At 46.6% G+C, this 19,394-nt stretch overlaps 1 protein-coding gene across 3 annotated transcripts in view; it reads left to right on the top strand.

Annotated features, from left to right (window-relative positions):
• Clec16a (C-type lectin domain containing 16A) overlaps positions 1-19,394 on the top strand; it is a 191,114-nt gene that overhangs the window by 43,665 nt on the left and 128,055 nt on the right. For 2 of the 3 annotated variants that reach the window (XM_032913756.1, XM_032913755.1), the window contains one exon: positions 7,027-7,210. In XM_032913756.1, the coding sequence (XP_032769647.1) occupies positions 7,027-7,210 (184 nt within the window). Of the gene's footprint in view, positions 1-7,026; positions 7,259-19,394 lie in introns of all 3 variants that reach the window. The other variant, XM_032913757.1, reaches the window with a different exon arrangement.

The raw sequence follows: 19,394 nt of genomic DNA, 5'->3' as shown, positions 1-19,394 counted from the left end.
TCCTTCTAGAGACTCTGGCCTTTCTGGGCACTCTACACTCCTGGTGGCTGTGGTGGCAGAGGGCATCGTTTACTCCTCATGCCTGAGGGGGAGTGTAGCTCTCCTGGGAGGTGGAGCAAACCAGTTTCTAGAGCATTCTGATGGCACGTGATTAGCAGATCCTAACATGCCTGACTGCTGACCACTTACTGGGCTCTCAACACCTTTCCTTCCTTGTGGCCCGCAAACAAATTTTGAAGCCTCACTGATGATAAGAGATGTTCTTAATGACCTGCAGTCCCTTGCTTTCAGCTTTGGATGAGAGAGCCTATTAAACACACACCAAACAATCAGAAAAATCAGTAGTAAGCAGTAGATAGAGAAGCATCAGACAGATGGAGCTCACCATCCAGTCAGGGACTGTAGACAACATTCAGCAGAGAACCACTGGGGCAAACAAAAGCAACATCAAATTGAGGACTTAGAACACTCAGCGGAGATGGACTGGAAAGGCCTCATTGAGGTGCCAGCAGTGGTTTTCCCACTAAGAGTTCTGGATGGAGCAGGCATCCCCTCAGGTGAGACTTCCAAGTAAAAGAGAAATAGCAGCAGACAGTTATCATCTAATTGGGGGTGTACAGTTACTCACAGAAGTGACTGGGAAGCCTTGCTGAAGCAGACTAGAGTTTCCAACTGAGACTTCGGGAGCATTCATTAAGGAGCCCTAGCTTCCTGTTTTTTCTGTAGACATTTTTATGTCCTGGGATAAGCAACAGTAACCTTGGTTGGAAATAGTTGACCTTTTTAGTTGTTCTCAGGGGCACAGTATTCTTACTCTTGGGCTGTTTTATTGTCTTTCCCTATCCCAAATACAGAGAAAAGAGGGCAGTTCATCCCAGAGAAGGGATTTTGGAGGACACTTGAAGTAAGCATACTGGAGTCTGGGTCAGGAGAGCCTTCCACACTCCCAGAACTTGCTTTCAGCAAACTTAAGCCTTATGTAACAATTTACCAACATAATGTAGAAAGAAAAAGGTCACATTAAACAGCTGAATTTCCTGGGATTGGTAGTGCAAACCCATAATCTCACCACTTCTAGATGCTGAGGCAGGAGGATCAAGAGTTCAAAGCCTGAATGGGCTGCAGAGTGAGACCTGGTCTCAAAATAAAAAGTAAAGAGAACAGAGAACATAGGACCATGGTGAGCTTTATTCTCTCAAACTATTGGGAGGCTGGATAGTCATGACTGACTTAGTGCCTTGAGTTCGCCCTACCATAAGCAGGGCCCAGCTGCTGAGCATGGACAGCTAGCTAGTGGCTCATGCTGCTTTGTCCTCACTTTGAGCATTTGAGCATTACTGAGTACATACACATTATAGGCAGCTGCTGTGCTGGCCTTGGGGAACCCAGAATGAATAAGACATGTGTTCCCATCCTAACTCTCTATGGGATGACGGTCAGATAGCAAATGAACACACACTCGTAGATGTAAGACCTGTGTCTGAAGGACCAGAGACAGTTTCAGGAGGTGACTTGGGGAAGTCCTCCTGAAGGAGGTGGCCCTGGGCCTGCAAACTTAAGTCAGAGAACAGAGTCTTTGAGGAGCTGGTGGGAGGGACGGGGGAGGCTGGCTGTGGAGTTGGCTGTTTTTAGCTTCATAAAAGGTATCACATTCCTTGTCTCATGCTTCTTTTCTAGAGATCAAAGTAGTGCTTTCCCCCAGTCTCCCTACAAGGAGGTCCAGGGTGCTAGAGATTGAATGTTTGTCCCTCTGGGATTGCTAGTGTTGAGCCTGAACCTAGTACATTTTCTACCATGGTCCTTTCCTATTCTGTGATCGTCATGTCCACATGGATGAGATGTAAGAGCACAGTGTCCTGGACTGACAGAGTAATGGCCAGCACTGTCCGAGAGTTCATGATGCTTCCTTAGAGAGCATAATGGGTAAAGCGCTTTCCTCAAAATGTCAACCAGCTGCTTAGCATATCATTCTTTAATGAGGGATATTGGATCTTTCCTTGGATTGATTGAAGAGGATGGTTTGAAATTCATTAATCTTATGGACATTTATTTGCTCTTGTTTGAATGCCAGAGACCGTTGCTGGCAGGCGCTAGAGCTAGCCTGGGAATGGGAAGGAGAGGGTGGCCGTGAGTGGAGAGAGCAAGAGGTGTGCTAGTTCCCTGTAGCCCTGACCACAGGTCTAGTCTCCTTCCCAGGAAGTACTATCATGGTGTGGCACGCTGCCTGTCTGAGAGCCCAGGTGCTAAACATGGACCCTGGAGTCCCTGAGCTCTGCAAGTCCTCTCTGATGCCAGAGAAGTGTCGTTCCATCAAGTTAAATCCTTCCACTTTCAGTGCTGCACCCCTGCTGTTAACAGACATAGCTCCCATTAAACAAATCATCTGGCTGCATCACACATTCTGGGAGCATGATTGAGTTTGGGTTCAGTAGCTCATGCTGCCTGACTTCTTGGCATGGCACATGTGTGTCCATCATCACCCCAGTGTTTATGCCATTTAATGTCTGCTTGGTGGGCACCTTCTTTTGAAATGAAAACAGTCTTGCCATGGCCTGTGGAAAGTCAGGTGCTGTGATGCCTTTGGTTATAGTAGGTGTAAACCTCCATGGCCTCTGTGTGGTTTTAGTCTCTGTATATATCAGGTTCAAATGCAAAATAAGGACTAGAATGTCGTTAGCCCAATGATCACTTGTGTGTTGTGTATGTGGCCCTAAATCAATCTCCAGTTCTACCAAAGAAACCCAAAACCAAATCCATACAAGTACATAGTACTTGCTTTTCCTATTGGCTAGATGTGCACTTGACTTACACTATTTATTGGCTTGTAGACCAGGTCTCTTCACTGGCTTTGAACTCACAGTCCTTCTACCTCAACCTCCCATGTGCTGGGATTATAAGTATGCACCACCACACACAGATTATGACTCAGTCTTTCCCTCAGTGCTTCTAGAGGCTGGCCTGTTGGGTAGCACAGCAAGTGCTATGGAAAGGAGCAGAGGTCTGGTGGGCACTGGATTCTATCCTGGCTACTCCTGTTACAGTGTGAGGTGGCCAGAGGCAAGCTCCTGCACAAATGTGCAAGGTCCTCCTAGCAGTGTGGGGTTCTCAAGTGCTCACTAGCATTAGGGAAAAAGGACTTTCAGGAAAGACTGACAGAAGGTGGCTCTCTCTTGTACTTCTCAGCAGCCTCAGGGAGAAGCTAATGGGATGGCCCTTGGGATGGTGGAAGTTGAAGCCCATATGGAGGATAGTAGTGAGCAGTACCCATGACTTGGCACTTCCCAGGGAGGTGGACCTGAACATGGTTCCTTCCTGGCTTTGAGTTCTAGGTCCTGTCTATCTCAGCCTGAAGTGGGGGTTACACAGGTCAGTCAACAGCTCAGTAGGTGTATTACTCATTGAGCCATGTCATAAATCTGGACTTGAGTCTTTGTCATCTACATGGATTCCCTCTGCAGCCACAGGCTGACCAGAGTTTCATCACCCTCCTCATCCATGGCCTTTCTATGTTTCTAGCTATTGCTAGATGATTATATTTTTAGAGACATAAATTTCCTCATTCTCTGAACCCTACCCCTACCCAATACCTGGTTATACAGAAAAGCGGGTTCCCTGGAGTTTTCTTCCTTCCTTCCTTCCTTCCTTCCTTCCTTCCTTCCTTCCTTCCTTCCTTCTTTCCTTCCTTTATTCCTCCTCCTCCTCTTCTTCTCCTCCCTCCTTCCTCCTTCCTTCTCCCTCCTTCCTTCTTTCTCTTCTTTTTAGAGACAGGGTCTGATCATGTAGTCCTGACTGACTTGGAACTCACTATGTAGACATGGCTAGCCTTGGACTCATAGAGATCTGTCTGCCTCTGCCTTCTGAGTACTGGGATTAAAGGTGTGCACCAGTATACCCATCTGAATTCATCTTTTAAAAATACTTTTTGGAGGGGGGGATTTTCCACAGTGAGCCCCACTCCTCCTCTTGGATTAATTCCTGCAGTTGATTTTCCTCTCTGTGTTTCTTTCATGGCTGGGAAGGGGAGGTGACTGCTGCACTGTATGTGAACTGTTTGTTACTCTGAAGGAGCTTTTCTCCGCTTGCCTTCCTTCCTTTCTTTCTTCTGCTCCCTCATGGTGATCTTGCCAAGAATGCTCACATGTACTGGGCAAGGGTTCCACCACTGAACTGCAGGATCAAATCTAAAGGAACTTTATATCCATGATTTCATTTGATTCTGGAAGGCCAGAACTTCTCTGCATGCATTTCAGGCAAAAAGATGAAGCGGTTGTTCTGACCTTCAGACCACAGGCAGCCCCAGGCCCTTCTGTTACTTTCCTTTCTTCTGCCAGTTATTGTGAATATTAAAGCCACTTTGAGTTTAGGGAAGACTTGACACAGCCCTCCATGTGGATCTCTGTCCTTAATTTTTCGCACACAGGTGTTTGGTGTATGTTTGGTCTCAGTGTCTACTTCTGTGTCTGGTAGCTCTCTCACCGTGTGGCATGCTCTAAAACTCACTGCAGGTAGGTAGTGGTGGGTGGAAGCAAGGTGCTTCATCGTGGGATCATCTCCAGGAAAGTGTAAGCCCAGAGCTGCACCTGCTCACAACGCATCCTCCTCCGACTCTGATGGATGGATGCTGTCTGTCCAACAGTACATGCTCAGAATGCCCAATCTCCAACTCTGCCATATATTATCTTGGTTTCCTGGATAGTAGAATCAAGTTTCAATTTATCTGTCCTTTTTGTGGTTGAATAATCCAAAATGGGCAAATAAAAATGAATGTTTGGATTTGGATGCTAATTTAGCTCTCAAATGGGTTTTGTTTCGGACATTATTGAAATTAATTTGTTTTCCTTGAGCACATTCCACTTATTGGCAAGGTACAGTGTTCCTCCCCCTCCAGAATATACTTGGTGGCTCTTAGGATAAATTCATAAGATAGATAATCTATACCAAGATAATGGAAATGTTTATTCTAAATCTTCCTTTAAATGACAAATTGATGTCTGAACATTCAGAGTCTGGAAAGATAAACACTTCAATCAAAATCCTGACCCAGACAAATCCATTTTCTTTTGTCTTTTCTCATTTTTGAGATGAATTTGTTTGCATGGATATACTACTTTTCCCCCTACGCAGGCTGGCTTTCCATTGCTTTGTTCAAGTGATTTTCATGCCTCAGTCTCCCCAAGTGTGTACTCCATGTGCTTAGCACCGTGCATATGCCCTGTCCCCCACCTTTTCTGAGAAACGGTCTCTTGTGTAGACTAGGCTGGCCTTGAACTTGGGTTGTGACTGGGAATAACTCAAACTTCTGGTCCTCCTGCCTCTGTCTCTCGAGTGCCGGCATCATTACATGTGCTACCATCTCCAGATCATTCATATATGTTTTTAAAGAACTCCACATGTAAAGCTGAGCTGGCTTCCAGGTAGGGCATTGGTGTTTGCTGAAGCACTGGGACTGTGGTGCTGACAGGGCGTCTGCAGTTCCACAGCCTAGGCAGTTAAACAGATTCAACCCTCCAAGCCCTGGTTTTCTCACCTGTGAAATGAACCCATAATTTCTGCATATCATGGTTATGGAGTTTATGGGAGTGTAGGACATGAGCACTGGAAGCGGGGCCTTTCTTGCTCTCTGAGACCTCTGCCTTCCCTAGAAAAAACATTTTTCTTTGGAACTGGTTTGGCTTTAGCTCATTGCTGACTGCCTTAGTTTGGGTCTCCATTGCTGTGAAGAGACCACTAGCTCTTATGAAGGACAGCATTTAGTTGGGGCTGGCTTGCTGGTTTAGACGTTCAGTCCATTGTCATCATGATGGGAAGCATAGCAACATGCAGGCAAGCATGGTGCTGAGGAGGAGCTGACAGGAGCTCTTGATCTGAAGGAGATTGGGAGGCTCTCATTTCACACCGGGGGAAGTCTTAACATCAGAGTCCTCAAAGCTCACCTACACAGTGACACACTTCCTCCAACAAAGCCACACCTCCTAATAGTGCCACTTCCTATGGGCCAATCATATTCAAACCACCCCACTGACACTTACCAAGTTCCCCTCCAAGGAGAGCGGGCACATGACCACATCTGGGCCCTTTGCCCTTTCTGTCTGGTACTTGCCTCTGTGATAGCAAGCTGTGCTGCTATTGTAGTTGCTTGGCCATGGAGTATTTTACTGACTGTAAGTAAAAGGTAATAAGATGGCCATAACGATATAAGCCTGCAGTCCTATTACTTGAGAGGCAGAGGCAGAAAGGTCTTATACATAGCAAATGTGGGCCATTTGAAGCCTGTCTCAATTCCTCCCCCTCAAAAAAATGTTAGTAACAGCACCAGTTTACTGTCGTGTGACTCCTACTTTGCAGGGAGTGTATGGATTTGAGGCTCTGCTGCCTCCTGGTTCAGTGACCTTGGGCAGATCATTCTTTACTTCCAAACTGCTTCCTCATCTGTGTAGTGAGGACAACAGCACTCTTGGGGTTGCTGGGGACTCTGAGTGAGATGCTACAGTTTCAGCTCTCGGGCATAGACAGAGCACACCAGAGATTTTGCTGTGTTGACAAGCTGATGTTTGAAGTGCATAAAGCTGGCATGGTAAAAGGCAGCATTTTTTTTTTTTGTGCATGTGTATACATGCATGTTCTCAAATGTGACCTAGGGCCTCATCCATACCAGGCAAGTGTCTACCATTGGCTACATTCCAGGCCTTCCTTCCTTTCTTCTTGAGGTAGGATCTCACTAAGTTATTGAGCTTGTTCTGGAGTTTATTTGTAGCCCGAGCAGACCTTGACCTTGAGATTATCTGTCTCAGCCTCTCAAGTGGCTGGAGTTCTAGGCCTTCCCCACAAGGCAGCCATAAATGGTAGCTAATGTTTTAGCCATTTGCTAGTGAAAGGGAGAGTGTCGGTAATAGTCCTGCCACCAGCTCAGGAGTAGTGTTAGTTGTTTTAGAAGTAGCTTGCTGAGGCAGGACCTTTGGCAGCTAGTGGCATCCATTGAGAGTCTAGCATCCTGATTCATTGATTGCTTTTCTTGGGCTCACATAGGCCAAGCCCAGCATCCGGTGCTTCATTAAGCCCACTGAGACACTGGAGCGGTCCCTTGAGATGAACAAGCACAAGGGCAAGAAGCGGATGCAAAAGAGACCCAACTACAAAAACGTTGGGGAGGAGGAAGACGAGGAGAGAGGGTCTGCAGAAGATGCCCAGGAAGACGCTGAGAAGACTAAAGGTACAGAGGGTGGTTCAAAAAGCATGAAGACAAGTGGGGAGCGTGAAGGTGAGTGTACCCGGGAACGAACGGCCCCTCCACCCACGCCAACCCCTGCAGCCAGTGAGGCTTTGTGTCCTCTGTCTTTCTCTTGCTCCTCATGTGTCCCCTGGGTGCTTCTCCTCATCTCAGCACTCACCAGTGTACCTCATTCTGGACAGCCCAGCCATTCAGAGGCAGCTGTGGGCTGCGTCACAGCAGATCTAGTGCAAGTCCCACCTTATGTGACCTGGAGCAAGGTTTCCTATCTGTAAAATGCTAGTCACACATCATAGCCACTGTATAGCGCATTACCAGAGTTACACACAGCCATCTGGCCACCTCACAACAGCTCCAGACCCTTAGGAAGTGTCATGGCGGCATGCTGCTGCCTTTGTTAACACCTCCATTCACCACTATGGCTGCTGTTCTATCCCTACTAACTTAGGGGTAGGATCTGTGTTCAGTACACTGTAGGAATCAAAGGAGATTCAGGTTTGTGAAGACAATATGTCTTTGATAACTGATAGATTTTTGCAATTATGCCATTAAATTTAGCCTCCCTCCAAGTTCTCTAGCTGGGTTTTACAGGTCCCATCTGTTCAGAGTGAGGCGCAATTGTGTGGTTGTATGCACTCAGTGAACAGAAACCTGCCTTCTTCTCTTACCCTGGCAGGATTATTCGCCTTCCTCACCTTCCCCTGTCTTGTACAGATGCTAAAACCCTCTGGAGAACATTTGGTCTGGGGTTCAAAACACTTGAAGTAGCTGCTTGTGTCAGAAACCAGGTCCATTCCACTCAGAGCCTCTAGCCTTGGGGTTGGGTGTTGGTGCTAACAGGACTCTGCTTGGTGGTGCTGGGGTCTACTGGATGGAAGGAAGACCCCATACCTGCTTGGACAACTGCAACCTCTTTGGAGCATCCCAGCTGAGAGTAGTCCAGCCTTATTGGCCCTGGGCTAGGACCTGCAGTCCAAAATGGCTGATGCAGTCATGAAGAGGTTTGCACTAGCCACTGACTAGAGCTTTGGTTCTTAACCTTCCTAATGCTGCACCCTTTAATATAGTTTCTCATGCTGTGGTGTCCCTCAACCATAAAATTATTGTCATTGCTGCTTCAGAACTGTAATTGTGCTTCTTGTTATGACACACAATTAAAACTGTGTCTTAGGTGACCCCAAAGGGGTCACGCCCCACAGGTTGAGAACTGCTGGACTAGAGGCTTGTTTGCTTTTGAGAGCTGTATGCAGGTCTACAGCTAGCACATACCCTGTCATCCCAGCCTGTTGCCCCTGGAATGACTACTGTCAGTGAGTCTAGCCAAAATGTCCACTGGTGGCCTCGTCTTCCTAAGGCTGATGTCTCTAGCCTGCTTTTATTGGTGCACATTGTGCTTTTGGGTTTACTTGGTACATTCAGTTCATTTGAGATCTGGAAACCTTCACCTATAAGTATCAGTTTGGCAGTAAAGTTAAGGGACAAACATGAGGCAAGTCACACTCTTGCTTATTTTTGGTTATGTTAAAGAATTCACTAGCTGGAAGAAAGTTATTCAGCTCACACCCCAGGTCTAGCCATGGTGCAGGAGAATGGGGCAGGATGGGTAGATGGATATCTGTATCTTGTCTTGCACAATGTGTTCTAGTCAAGTCATCTTGGAAAGATGCTCTGCTTTTGTTCTGGGCCTTGAGAGATGCTTTCAGGCAGCCATAGCCGTGACTAACGGTGGTATGGTCAGGGCAGGCTTGGTCGCAGACCCTAACCTAATTGTCAGCCGGACAGCTCAGTCTCAGCACAAAGGGGCTATAGGCCAGCTTGTTGAGGCTGCTTTATCACTTAGGGCACTGGGCGTGGAGTGTGGCTTCTGGTTCTGAAACCTGCCCCTGCACAGGAAAGACACTCTGACCAGGCTCCCAATGTGGATTTCCCAGACTACACGATAGATTGTGAATCAGGACCCCAGGGGTTCCCCAGAGGCCAGCTTAAGCAGCTGACACAGAGTGCATAGCTCAGCCAGGCATAGCTCCCAGTGACCCCCATGGCCATTTTGCAGCCCTTGTAATTTCCCAAACACACTAATCATTCCAAGACATGCTGGGCTGTCATTTTCCCACTTGGCTCACCATAACTATATAAAGCTCCCACAGGTTTGCTAGTGTACTTGTATTCTAAAGCTTTCCAAATATGTATGTGACCTTTTAGACTTAGATTTGAAAGTGCTGTTAATGAATGTTTTCTCCTTATCCTGCATCTGTGTTTGGGCAAAAGCGACAGCTGTTAAACCCTGGCCCTTGGTCTCAGTTCCCTTCATTCTTACTGCAAACCAGGTTTGTTCCAATGGAGTTATGCAGGACCCATTGCCAGGTGTGGGTCATGGGGCTACAGCGGCTCTTTCCTAAGTTCTCAAGTATGTGTATCAGCAGCAGGGTGGGTGCTGGGTGCTGGGTGCTGGGTGCTGGGTTCTGGGTCCCAGATTTCCTCTTTTCCCTGCTCTGCTGAGGTGGCTGGGTGTTTGCTTCTTCTTCCCATCATCCCTCCTCCAAGTTCCTTTTATTGGGCCTGCATCGAGGGGGTGATTAACAGTGTGGCTGTGACAGACACAGGTGCCTCCTAATTAAGAGGTGTTGGTACCTTGCCCCTCCCCCACATCTGCTGCCCTGTTCTAGTGGCAAAGAAGTCTCCACATAGAAAGGTAGGGTAAGACAGAAGAGTACGTGGTGTCTCAAGAGGAGCAGTGTGCCTCACCTGATGCGCGTGCCTCACCTGATGTGTGTGCCTTACCTGATGCGCGTGCCTCACCTGATGTGCGTGCCTTACCTGATGCGCGTGCCTCACCTGATGCGCGTGCCTCACCTGATGTGCGTGCAGTGACTGGGCTTCTGCTTTGCTTTGTTCTGCTCTCATAAAGTGGCACCCAGAATTCACACTTCCTCTGTGTTTTAAGCCCAGACACTTGAGGTATATGAAATGACTGTGTGCTTCTGACCCATCCTCACCCATCTCCAGCTTACAAAGAAATTTGCTGTCCCTCAGTTCTCAAGTCCTGGGTGACTCATTCCAAGGCCACAAGATTACAGCCTCCAATTTCTGCAGAAATGGACTGTTAAAAGAGAGACAAAGGACACCATCTCCCCTCAGCTGGAGAAGCTCTGCCCAAGAAGTCAGACAGCCCCACACATGCTTGTTCCTTAGCTGGCCCTTCTTTGAAAGGGACATCCATCTGCTTTCGGACTTGCTTAGAGCAGTAACTTAATAATGAGACCTGGCAGAGAGCTGGAGTAGCCCTTCCTCCTCCTGGGAACAACCGGGCTGGGCTGCTGGTTTTGCCTAAAGAACAAATAAGAATTAGTTGGCTAACAAACCTTCCCGGCTCTCATCCTGGAATCTCACGTGGGCCTATGGGGTGGCAGAAGACAAGACTGACAGCCTGGTCAGCTAGGATTCAGGGGTCCCGGGGCCTTTGTCCTCAGCTTTGTCCTCTTTAAAAGTCTCTGAGGGATAAAATGGAACCTGACTTTCTTTGGGATACCGAAACATGAGTCCAAGTTTTGTCTTGAGCCACATTGTAGTTCTGGGTAAGTTGAGACTCTACTGCACACGTCCACCTATGCAGGGTCTTTCTGATGCTCAACCTGAGGCTGTTACAGTAAGATTTCCCATGTTGCAGCATTCTGCTTGTGACACATTAGCAGCCCAATCAAGATGGAGGACAGAGGCATAGAGGTACATTCTGGGCCTATACTCTCAACAGTTTCTCTAAACCTTTCTTCTTTCCTTCTTTTCTCTGTTCCATGTATGTGTTCATGTTCATGTCTGTGTATATAGACCGCAACACACATGTAGAGAATGTTGAGTTCAGAGGACAAGGTTGGTGTCTGTCCTCGCCCTCCACTTCGTGAGACAGGCCTTGGTGTTTTGCCACTATGTATACCAGGATGGCTGGCTTGCTGGGGCTTCTGTCTCTGCCTCTGATTTCATGATGGGAGCATGGGGATTGCAGGGGATGCTACTGCTTCTGGCCTCACATACACATGAAGTGTGTGAGCCTGCAGTGCTAAGGGTGCCTGACTCGTGTATCTGTCACTGTCTCCAGAACTCTTTACTTCTTGCAGGGCTCATTTCTGAGTGGAAGCACGTAGGTGAGTGAGAAGGAGACTTGGTAATGCCCCTACCCCTACCCCCATTATGTAATGGGGGGATTTGCCTGTACCTTTCATACGGACTTAACAAGAGAAGCTTAGAGGTCAGTGAGGGCAAATTTTCTAAACGTCGTGGGCCCAGAAAACTGCTGTGTTCAGGAGAGGCACGGATTAGCAGAGGAGGGGAGGGACTCAGCCAGCCCTGCCATTCATTGCCCTGGCCAATTTCACCTTGAAACACTGTTCCAGAGTCAGCCAATCACAGTCCTATGTGGTTACCTAGGTAACCAACAGCAAGTCTTTCCCCTTCACTTGACCTTCCTATGAAGGCCTGCTTTTCTCCCTCGCTCTCCACTGTCTGTCTGTCTATGGCTTCTGGAATAGAGAATTTGGATTTAAGAAATCCTTGAATCGTGAAGTCAAAGACTGCTGGGATGTGGTGCTTGCCGTTTCCCCAAAGAGCCCTTCATCTACCAGATATGAATCCTTTTGAGCAAGTGAGGGAGTTAGTGCTGTCAGAGGCTGGGGGAGGGCCAGGATATGGCCAGAGTTGTTATATCAAGAAATCCATCTTTGTGTCCTGACTTTCATGGTTCTCAGTACCATAATCACTTACATGGTACCTAGGAGATGAAGATGCCTGTCCTGCTTTTGGTTCCTGTCTGTCTGTCTGTCTGTCTGTCTGTCTTTTCTCTTCCTACTTCCTCCTCCTTTTCTTCTTTTGTTTCTTTTTTATTGTAAGATTCTGGCAAATGAAACCTCACTACCTTGAAGTGTGAGAGTCAGCAGTGCTAAGGGGTCCATCATGATCATCTCCAGAGCTCTGCCTCCTGCAGACCTGAGACTCTGCCTGTTAAACAGCTCTGTTCCCCCTGCCCCCACCCACTACAGCCCTCGTTCTCTGCTGTCATGGCACAGCTCCTCATCTGTGCGGACCCATGTAAGATCGTACAGGAGCTAAGATAGCCTCAGCTAACTTCTGAAGTCTCAAAGCCCAGCTCAGTGATAGACTTCCTCTAAAAGGACACTTTACCTAAACAGTCCAAACAGCCAGACTAGAAAGATTTAAACTACCTTTTGTAAGTGTGGGAAGATTTCATCATAAATTCAAATAAAATAATAAATACCTGAAATGAAGAGATAAAGATAAAATAAACAATAACTACGGATTAAACCAAAGTACCACACAGAGCCACATTACAGAGTCAGAATGAGACTGGAAAACCCTGCTCAGCCCATTTGGTTAGGCCACCCCAACCGTGCACACTCATATGTGCTCAGATACTTCTGGGAATAGAACGTAGTGTACCACTTTAAGGTTTAGAATAATTTAAGGTTTGGGAATAGTTTTAATTTTGCCTTGTTTGGGTTTTTTTTTTTTTTTGAAACTTGATACATCTTTAACTTTTAAATTTTCCATTAATTATTTTGTAACAAAACAAATAAACACAACTCTTTCTTAAGGGTTCTTAGGCTGAAATTCTAAAAGTAATATTTAGTTCCCAACTGACTTCTAATTTACTTATTTTGTTGAGCATTTGTTTCCTGGTGATTCCAGGATAGACCCAGGACCTTGTATGCCTGGGCAACTGCCCACCCTGACATGCCCTTCCACGCCCAGCAGAGCTGTGGACTCTTAAATACACTTGTCTTAGTGGTGATCACAGGAGCGTAGAGTTCATTGGAGTGTTCTTCTGCACCAATGAATTGTGTGCTCATCCCTCCCTGGGTTCTGGTGGGAAAGAACCCTGTGACCAGGCTTCTTGTGTCTGTTAGGGCTTGCAGGAATGCCACGGCTGGCAGAAGCAGGTTCTCTCCATGCCAGCGCCCCCCCGTTCTGTGTCTCTTCCTTTGTGAGCTTACTGTCTTCATTGGCAGCGTCTTCCCTGAAGTCAGGGATTTCTGGACGCAGTTTCCTGAAGATGGGCTCTGCCGCTCTGCTTGTCAGTAGCTATACCTGTCTTACCTCTCTACCAAATAAATGTTGGTAATTTTCCTGGTGTACTTTTATGCAGTCTTTATCCCAAACACAGACAGATGTGCCCCCCACAACCCTCCTGGGAGCTTTTCTTGCCTTGTGTAAGCTTTACAGCTTCCCTGTGCTTGAGGAACCCTCTGCTTGTCTAGTGCTCCAGAGAGAGGGCTTGCTTACAGCTATGCCAGTACTGGTTCTAAAGGTGGCCTGAGAGACCAGGAGGCAGAGTCCCAGGTTCTCGGGGATCTCTCACAGGGCCCTCAGTGTCAGATAATGGCTGGCAGTGTCAGAGACAGTGGCAGTGTCTGTGCAGAGCTGACTTTGTGTGCAAGGCCTTCAAGACATCTCAGTACTTACTGAGTTCCCTTTGAAAATGCACGTTAATAGCTCTCCTCATTCGTCATGCATGTCTTTACAGAGACTTTGCATTTACACTGGTTCTGAGTTTAGAGTAGTAATTTTTCAGATATGTTACTTAAAAATAATTTCAAATTTAAGAAAAGTCGTAAAACAAAAATAGTATAAAGACTACTCATTTACCCTTTACCTAGTTTCCTATTTTGCTGTTTTCTACCATTTGCATTTTTGTTTGTGTTTTCCCCACCTGCCCCTTCTTCCCACCCTCTTGCCCAGTACACACATGTACATGCACATACACACACACACACACACACACACACACACACACACACACACACACACACACACACACTCAAATGCACAGTTGTTGGAGGGATGAGTCACATCTCATGTTCTTTCCTCCCAGGGCCTCCATGGTTTGCTGAGAACAAGGTGTTCTTAGACCCGTTCCCATCAGCTCGTAGCTCTTCTGTTGTTGGAGTTTTAGCCATTTTATTGGATTCTTAGATCTACTTCTTTCCAACCCTTATTCCACCCTAATCCCTTCCAACCAGCCAACACTATGTAGGAAAGAAAGACGGCTAGAGGAAAAAGGAGGTGTAGATCTCTTTAGACTTTTCCCTGTTAATTATGGGTGTTGGGTTCCTAGGGGCAAGTCCAGTCTTGTCATCAGAATGTCCAGAAACCCAGAAATCCAACAAACGCCAACAGCGGGACCAGCAGGAGCTACCCCAGGTCCTCTGGGCTCATCCATTCATATCCTCTCTAGAGTTCCATATCTGCAGCTGGCAAAAATCATGGCCCTCCTAGAGTCTAAGACATGCATAATTAATGACTGTGGACAAACCGAAGCAGCCCCATATCCCACACCTGGGATTAAAACAACAACATGTTCACATAGCATAGCTGAGTTCTTAAAGAAACAAAAATGCTTACTACACTCTTTCCCATCTGTGTTCCTGTCGTCTCCGTTGGCCAAAAAATGTCCTTTATTGCACATTCTAAGTATTACTTCCTTTTTTTTTTTGAGACGGAATTTTGCTGGTGTAGCACAGATGGCTGCAAACTCTTGGTCTTCCTGCACGGGTTCCTGTATGACACCGTGCCGATGGGTGCCCTTCAGCATGTTGACGTTTGGAAGAATGCGAATCTGCTCAACCTCTACTGCAGTAGTCCTCTGGTCTCTGTCTGCTTAAGGGTCTTGGCTGATGTGAATTAGGTGACACCGTGTCCTTTTCAGGGTGCCATGCTGGCTGGCTGTCTTTCCCGAGTGGTATTTGTTTTGGCTACTTGATTAAGAGCTGGCCTTCATCTCCACTGGAGAATTACTCTTTCCAAGTTCTCCACAGTCCTGGGAAGACACTTGTAGGTCATGCACTTCTTCAGCATTCCCCTAGATTGAGCATTTGTTGATAATTCTTACCTTGGCCAGTGTTTGCCATGATCGTTATAAAACTGTGGCTTTTCAGCGCTGTCCACATTTAAGAGTCAGCCTTTGTCATTCCTCTGTAATATGGTCCCTTCTTCCCAGACAGTGATTTATCTGTTATCAGCATGGACTCCATATTTTAATGGCTTATATTTCATTACTATATTTAATTACTCTAGTGCTCAAATTGTCCCAGACTTGACCCTTGGGAATCCTTCAAGCTGGCTGTGGTATGTTAGGTCCCTGTTGTCTTTTGGGTCAGTCTCTAGCATAGGAACATACTTATTCTGTGCACACCCACGTCTCAGCCCATCCCTGACATTTGTGTTCTCTGAAAAGCACTGCCTCTTCTCTTGGCAGATAGTTTGTCTGACTTGGATCTGGACCCTGGATGGTCTTATTGTTCCTAGATGACTTTTCTCTTTTGTCTTTTCAGGGGGCAGAGCTAGGACTGTATGCATTGTTATTTTTACATGCATACACATACAAATATGTGTGGACGTGTTTTAAAGAATGTAAAGTTTGTACCGACTCTCAGTCCCAGCCTATTTCCACAGTTCCCTGTTGGGTTTTGTCTACAGCGAACCCCGCTGTCTTCTCTCCAACACAGCTATTCTCTGAGGCCTGTAACAAGCCAGAACAGCTTCAGAGTCCTGTCACTCAGTTACTGCGTGTTCTGTAAATAATCAGTGGAGCATTTGTTTGCATTTCTTCTCCAGCTGCCGCCCTGCCCCGGTATTTCATCTGTCCAAACCTAGGGTGTCTAGTCGCTGTTCATCCATGTGCTTCTCGGATTGGCCCATTCCCGTTTCCACCTTCAGGGCAGGTGTGGCGTTTACTTTAAACCAAGTTTGACATTTTCCTTTTTGCTTAACTTGGTGTTCTTATTGATATAGTTTCATATATATGTTTTACAAGTTAATACATGTGTACAATGTATTCTGCTCATATCCAACCCAAGCCCACACACACCGAATTTCCTTTATAAAATACATAGTGTTTTAACACTGAAAACTATATAGAAAAGTCCTTTGCTTCCACATGCCTTCTCTCCCTCTTTATCCCTCTACCTTTTTACTGAATTATCTTCTCTCCCTTCTCCCCTCCGTGTGTGTTGTAAAAAGAAGCAGATTTAGCCAGGTATGGTGGCGCACACCTACAATCCCAACACTGGAGAGGCTGAAGCAGGAGGAACTCGGCAAGTTAGGGCTGCATACTCTGTCTCCAAAAAGAAAAAGGACAAGTTTGTATTTGGGTTTTTTTGTTTGTTTGTTTGTTTGTCCTTTTTGCTCACAAGGCAATGTGATAGATGCACTCTAGACACTTTTCTCTGTTGTCGAGGTTCCAGAAGGATAAAAATCCATTGCCACCACAGTGGGGACATGTCACAGCAGGCAGGCATGGCAGCAGGAACAGCTGAGAGCTCATATCTTGAACCCTAAGCAGCAAGCAGAGAGTGAACTAGAAGTGGCACCTGGCTTTTAAACCTCAGAACCGGTCCCCAGTGACATACTTCCCCAGTAAGGCCATCCTGCCTAATCCCACCCCAATAGTACACACACACACACACACACACACACACACACACACACACACACACACTTCCTGTATAGCCTCAGTACCTAGTAAAAGCTGCAGAGCTCCAAGGACCTTATCAGATTAAATGAAGGCACATGGTTTTAAAATGAACCCATTAGGGTTGGGAAGCTTGTTCAACCGGTAAAGGTGCTTGTTGCATAAGCCTGGGGACATGAGTTCAAATCCCCAATAGTCAAGCAAAAAACCACATGTGCTTTTTAGTGCCTCAAATAATTAAGGTGGAAAGCGATAGAGCATGACACCCAATAGCCTCTCCTGGGCTCTGCATTTGCTCACAGGCACACATGCCCTCCCCCATACACACAATTTACATTTTTTTAAGTGCTAATCCCTTCAACATGCCATTCTCATTTAAACAGAAGCCTGGCTGGTGGGGCTGGGGATGACTGGAAGTATAATTGAGGTTCAGAGGGAGCCCTTGAGTTGCCATTAGCAGAATCTCTGACCATTTGGTAGTTCCCTAGTCACTGGAGCATCCCGCCTGACCCATTGGTGGGAGCTGGATGCCCTGGAATGAGTACAGCATCAGCAAGGGCAGGTCAGGGTGGACTGGAAAGCAGTACAAGACCTCCATAGATACTCTGGATGGCAGAAAGAGGCTCTTACAGGGCTGTGACATCCTGGGGGGACCCTCTCCCCAGAGCTACTCCTCTCTATTTCAAAAGGGACAGGGAGCTGGAGGAAGCAGGTAAGAAGTTCCACTGTCAAACTTAACTGGATACAATTGTTTGCAGAAGATGGAGACCCACCGTGACTTTGAAAGACCTAGTCTACACTCACCTAGGGATCAGCTGAGTCTGGGAAACTCGATGGGATTGGCTGAGCAGCTGGGAGCACAGGGTGACAGGGCCAGGACTTAAGGTGCTAGGATCAGCTACTGCTGCCTTCTACTACTACAGTGGGGGCTGGGCTGGGTTCTGCTGTGTGTTCTGACTGCATAGAGAACCATTGCACTTCTGGGTGGCTCTTTCCCAGAGTTGGTGGCCAAATTTGGAGCAAACAAGCAGATTTCAGGTATGTTGTCGTCATCGTTGTCGCCGTCGTCGTCAGTCTTTTTTCTTTTTTTTTTTTTAGATGCTAGATTTCCAGGAAGGGGTTCTGTAGTACCTGAGTGACATGGGGGCAGACAGTTGGTATTGGCTCCACTTTGACCTGGAGCAACCCTATGCTCAACTGTCCACCATGTTGGCATGCCTTGGAAAGTCCCTTGGATGGCTAAGGGTGTGGCTCAGTGGCAGAGGACTTGCCCAGTATGCACAATGTCCTGGGTTCTATGTCCAGCTTTGCAGAAAGCAAAGTCACTGAGTCACTTGACATATTGCCTAAGTAGTAATGAGCTGGATAACTAGTAATGAGCTGGAGTAATGAGCACACTTGAAATATTGCCTAAGTCGTAATGAGCTGGATAACTAATAATGAGCTGGATAACTAGTAATGAACTGGATAACTAGTAATGAGCTGAGTCACTTGAAATATTGCCTAAGTAGTAATGAGCTGGATAACTAGTATTGAGCTGGATAACTAGTAATGAGCTGGATAACTAGTAATGAGCTCAGTCACTTGAAATATTGCCTAAGTAGCTATGAACTGCATTGTCTTAAACTCTTCTCTTGCTCCAGAGTCCTAATGGTGTCCAGGGACAGGAAAAGGCTGAAGAAGGGACTACTGTGATATGCTGGCTTGTCCACCACACTAAGCACTGGAACTTGGCTCTGTGACCTTGGGGAGTCCTGAGAAACAGTGTTCCCACCATGTCAGCCAAGCAGGGTGGAGCTCTGCTAGGGAAAGTGAGCTCATAGCATGCACAAGTTGAACCTTGGGCTACCAGGCAGGGGTCAGAGGCCGGAGCCAAGGGGAAGCCAGTGTCATAGCTTGGGAGACTCCAGATGTCTTCGGTGACATTCCTTATCAGTAAACACACAAGATACAAACAAAATAAAAGCCTGCACCTCCTAGGAAGACACACATTTATTGTAAATTATACATATTCTCATCGCCGTATTAAGTCATAGACAATGTAAAGCAAACAAAATAGATACTCTAACGGTAAGAAAATAGATACTTTAAGGACAAGAAAAGACCTACCTAGCAAACGGTCTAGTACCTCACTCTGGAGAAGCCTGAGATGCCTAGGAAGGAGTTAGGTATTGAAGAGAACTGCAGAACAACAAGGAAAGAAAAAATGGTGCCTAATACAGGGTTGGTGCCATCTCTCTGCACAGCCATGACTATGAACTGTGTTCTGTTGTTGGTGCGGTCTCCTGTACAGCATGACTGAGGACTGTGTGTTCTGTTGTTGGTGCGGTCTCCTGTACAGTATGACTGAGGACTGTGTGTTCTGTTGTCCACTCAGTAGGAACTGATGCACTTGTTTTTTTAAATTTAGCCTCATTGTACTAAAGAATTGGCTCTTTATGCAGCTAGAATTGTCTGCCAAGGCCTATAAGACACATATAAAATAACCAGAGAGAACACTTGTCTACACACCCCTTGAAGATTACTTATTGGTGTATCACCTACTTATGTGATGGTGACCTCCCTATGGGAGACTTTCAGCTAGCATCTGGCTTCAGATTAAGTAGGGAGGGCAGGGGGCCCAAAGTAAGCCTCCAGAGGTCTTGGTCCCAAGGGAACATGTGACATGTGTGGTATTACCTCCATGCC

The sequence above is a fragment of the Rattus rattus genome, chromosome 9 (genome assembly GCF_011064425.1).
Source record: "Rattus rattus isolate New Zealand chromosome 9, Rrattus_CSIRO_v1, whole genome shotgun sequence".
In the NCBI taxonomy this organism is placed as follows: domain Eukaryota; kingdom Metazoa; phylum Chordata; class Mammalia; order Rodentia; family Muridae; genus Rattus; species Rattus rattus.
Note: the sequence above shows the minus strand (reverse complement) of the source record. Positions and strands in the feature narration are given on the sequence as shown.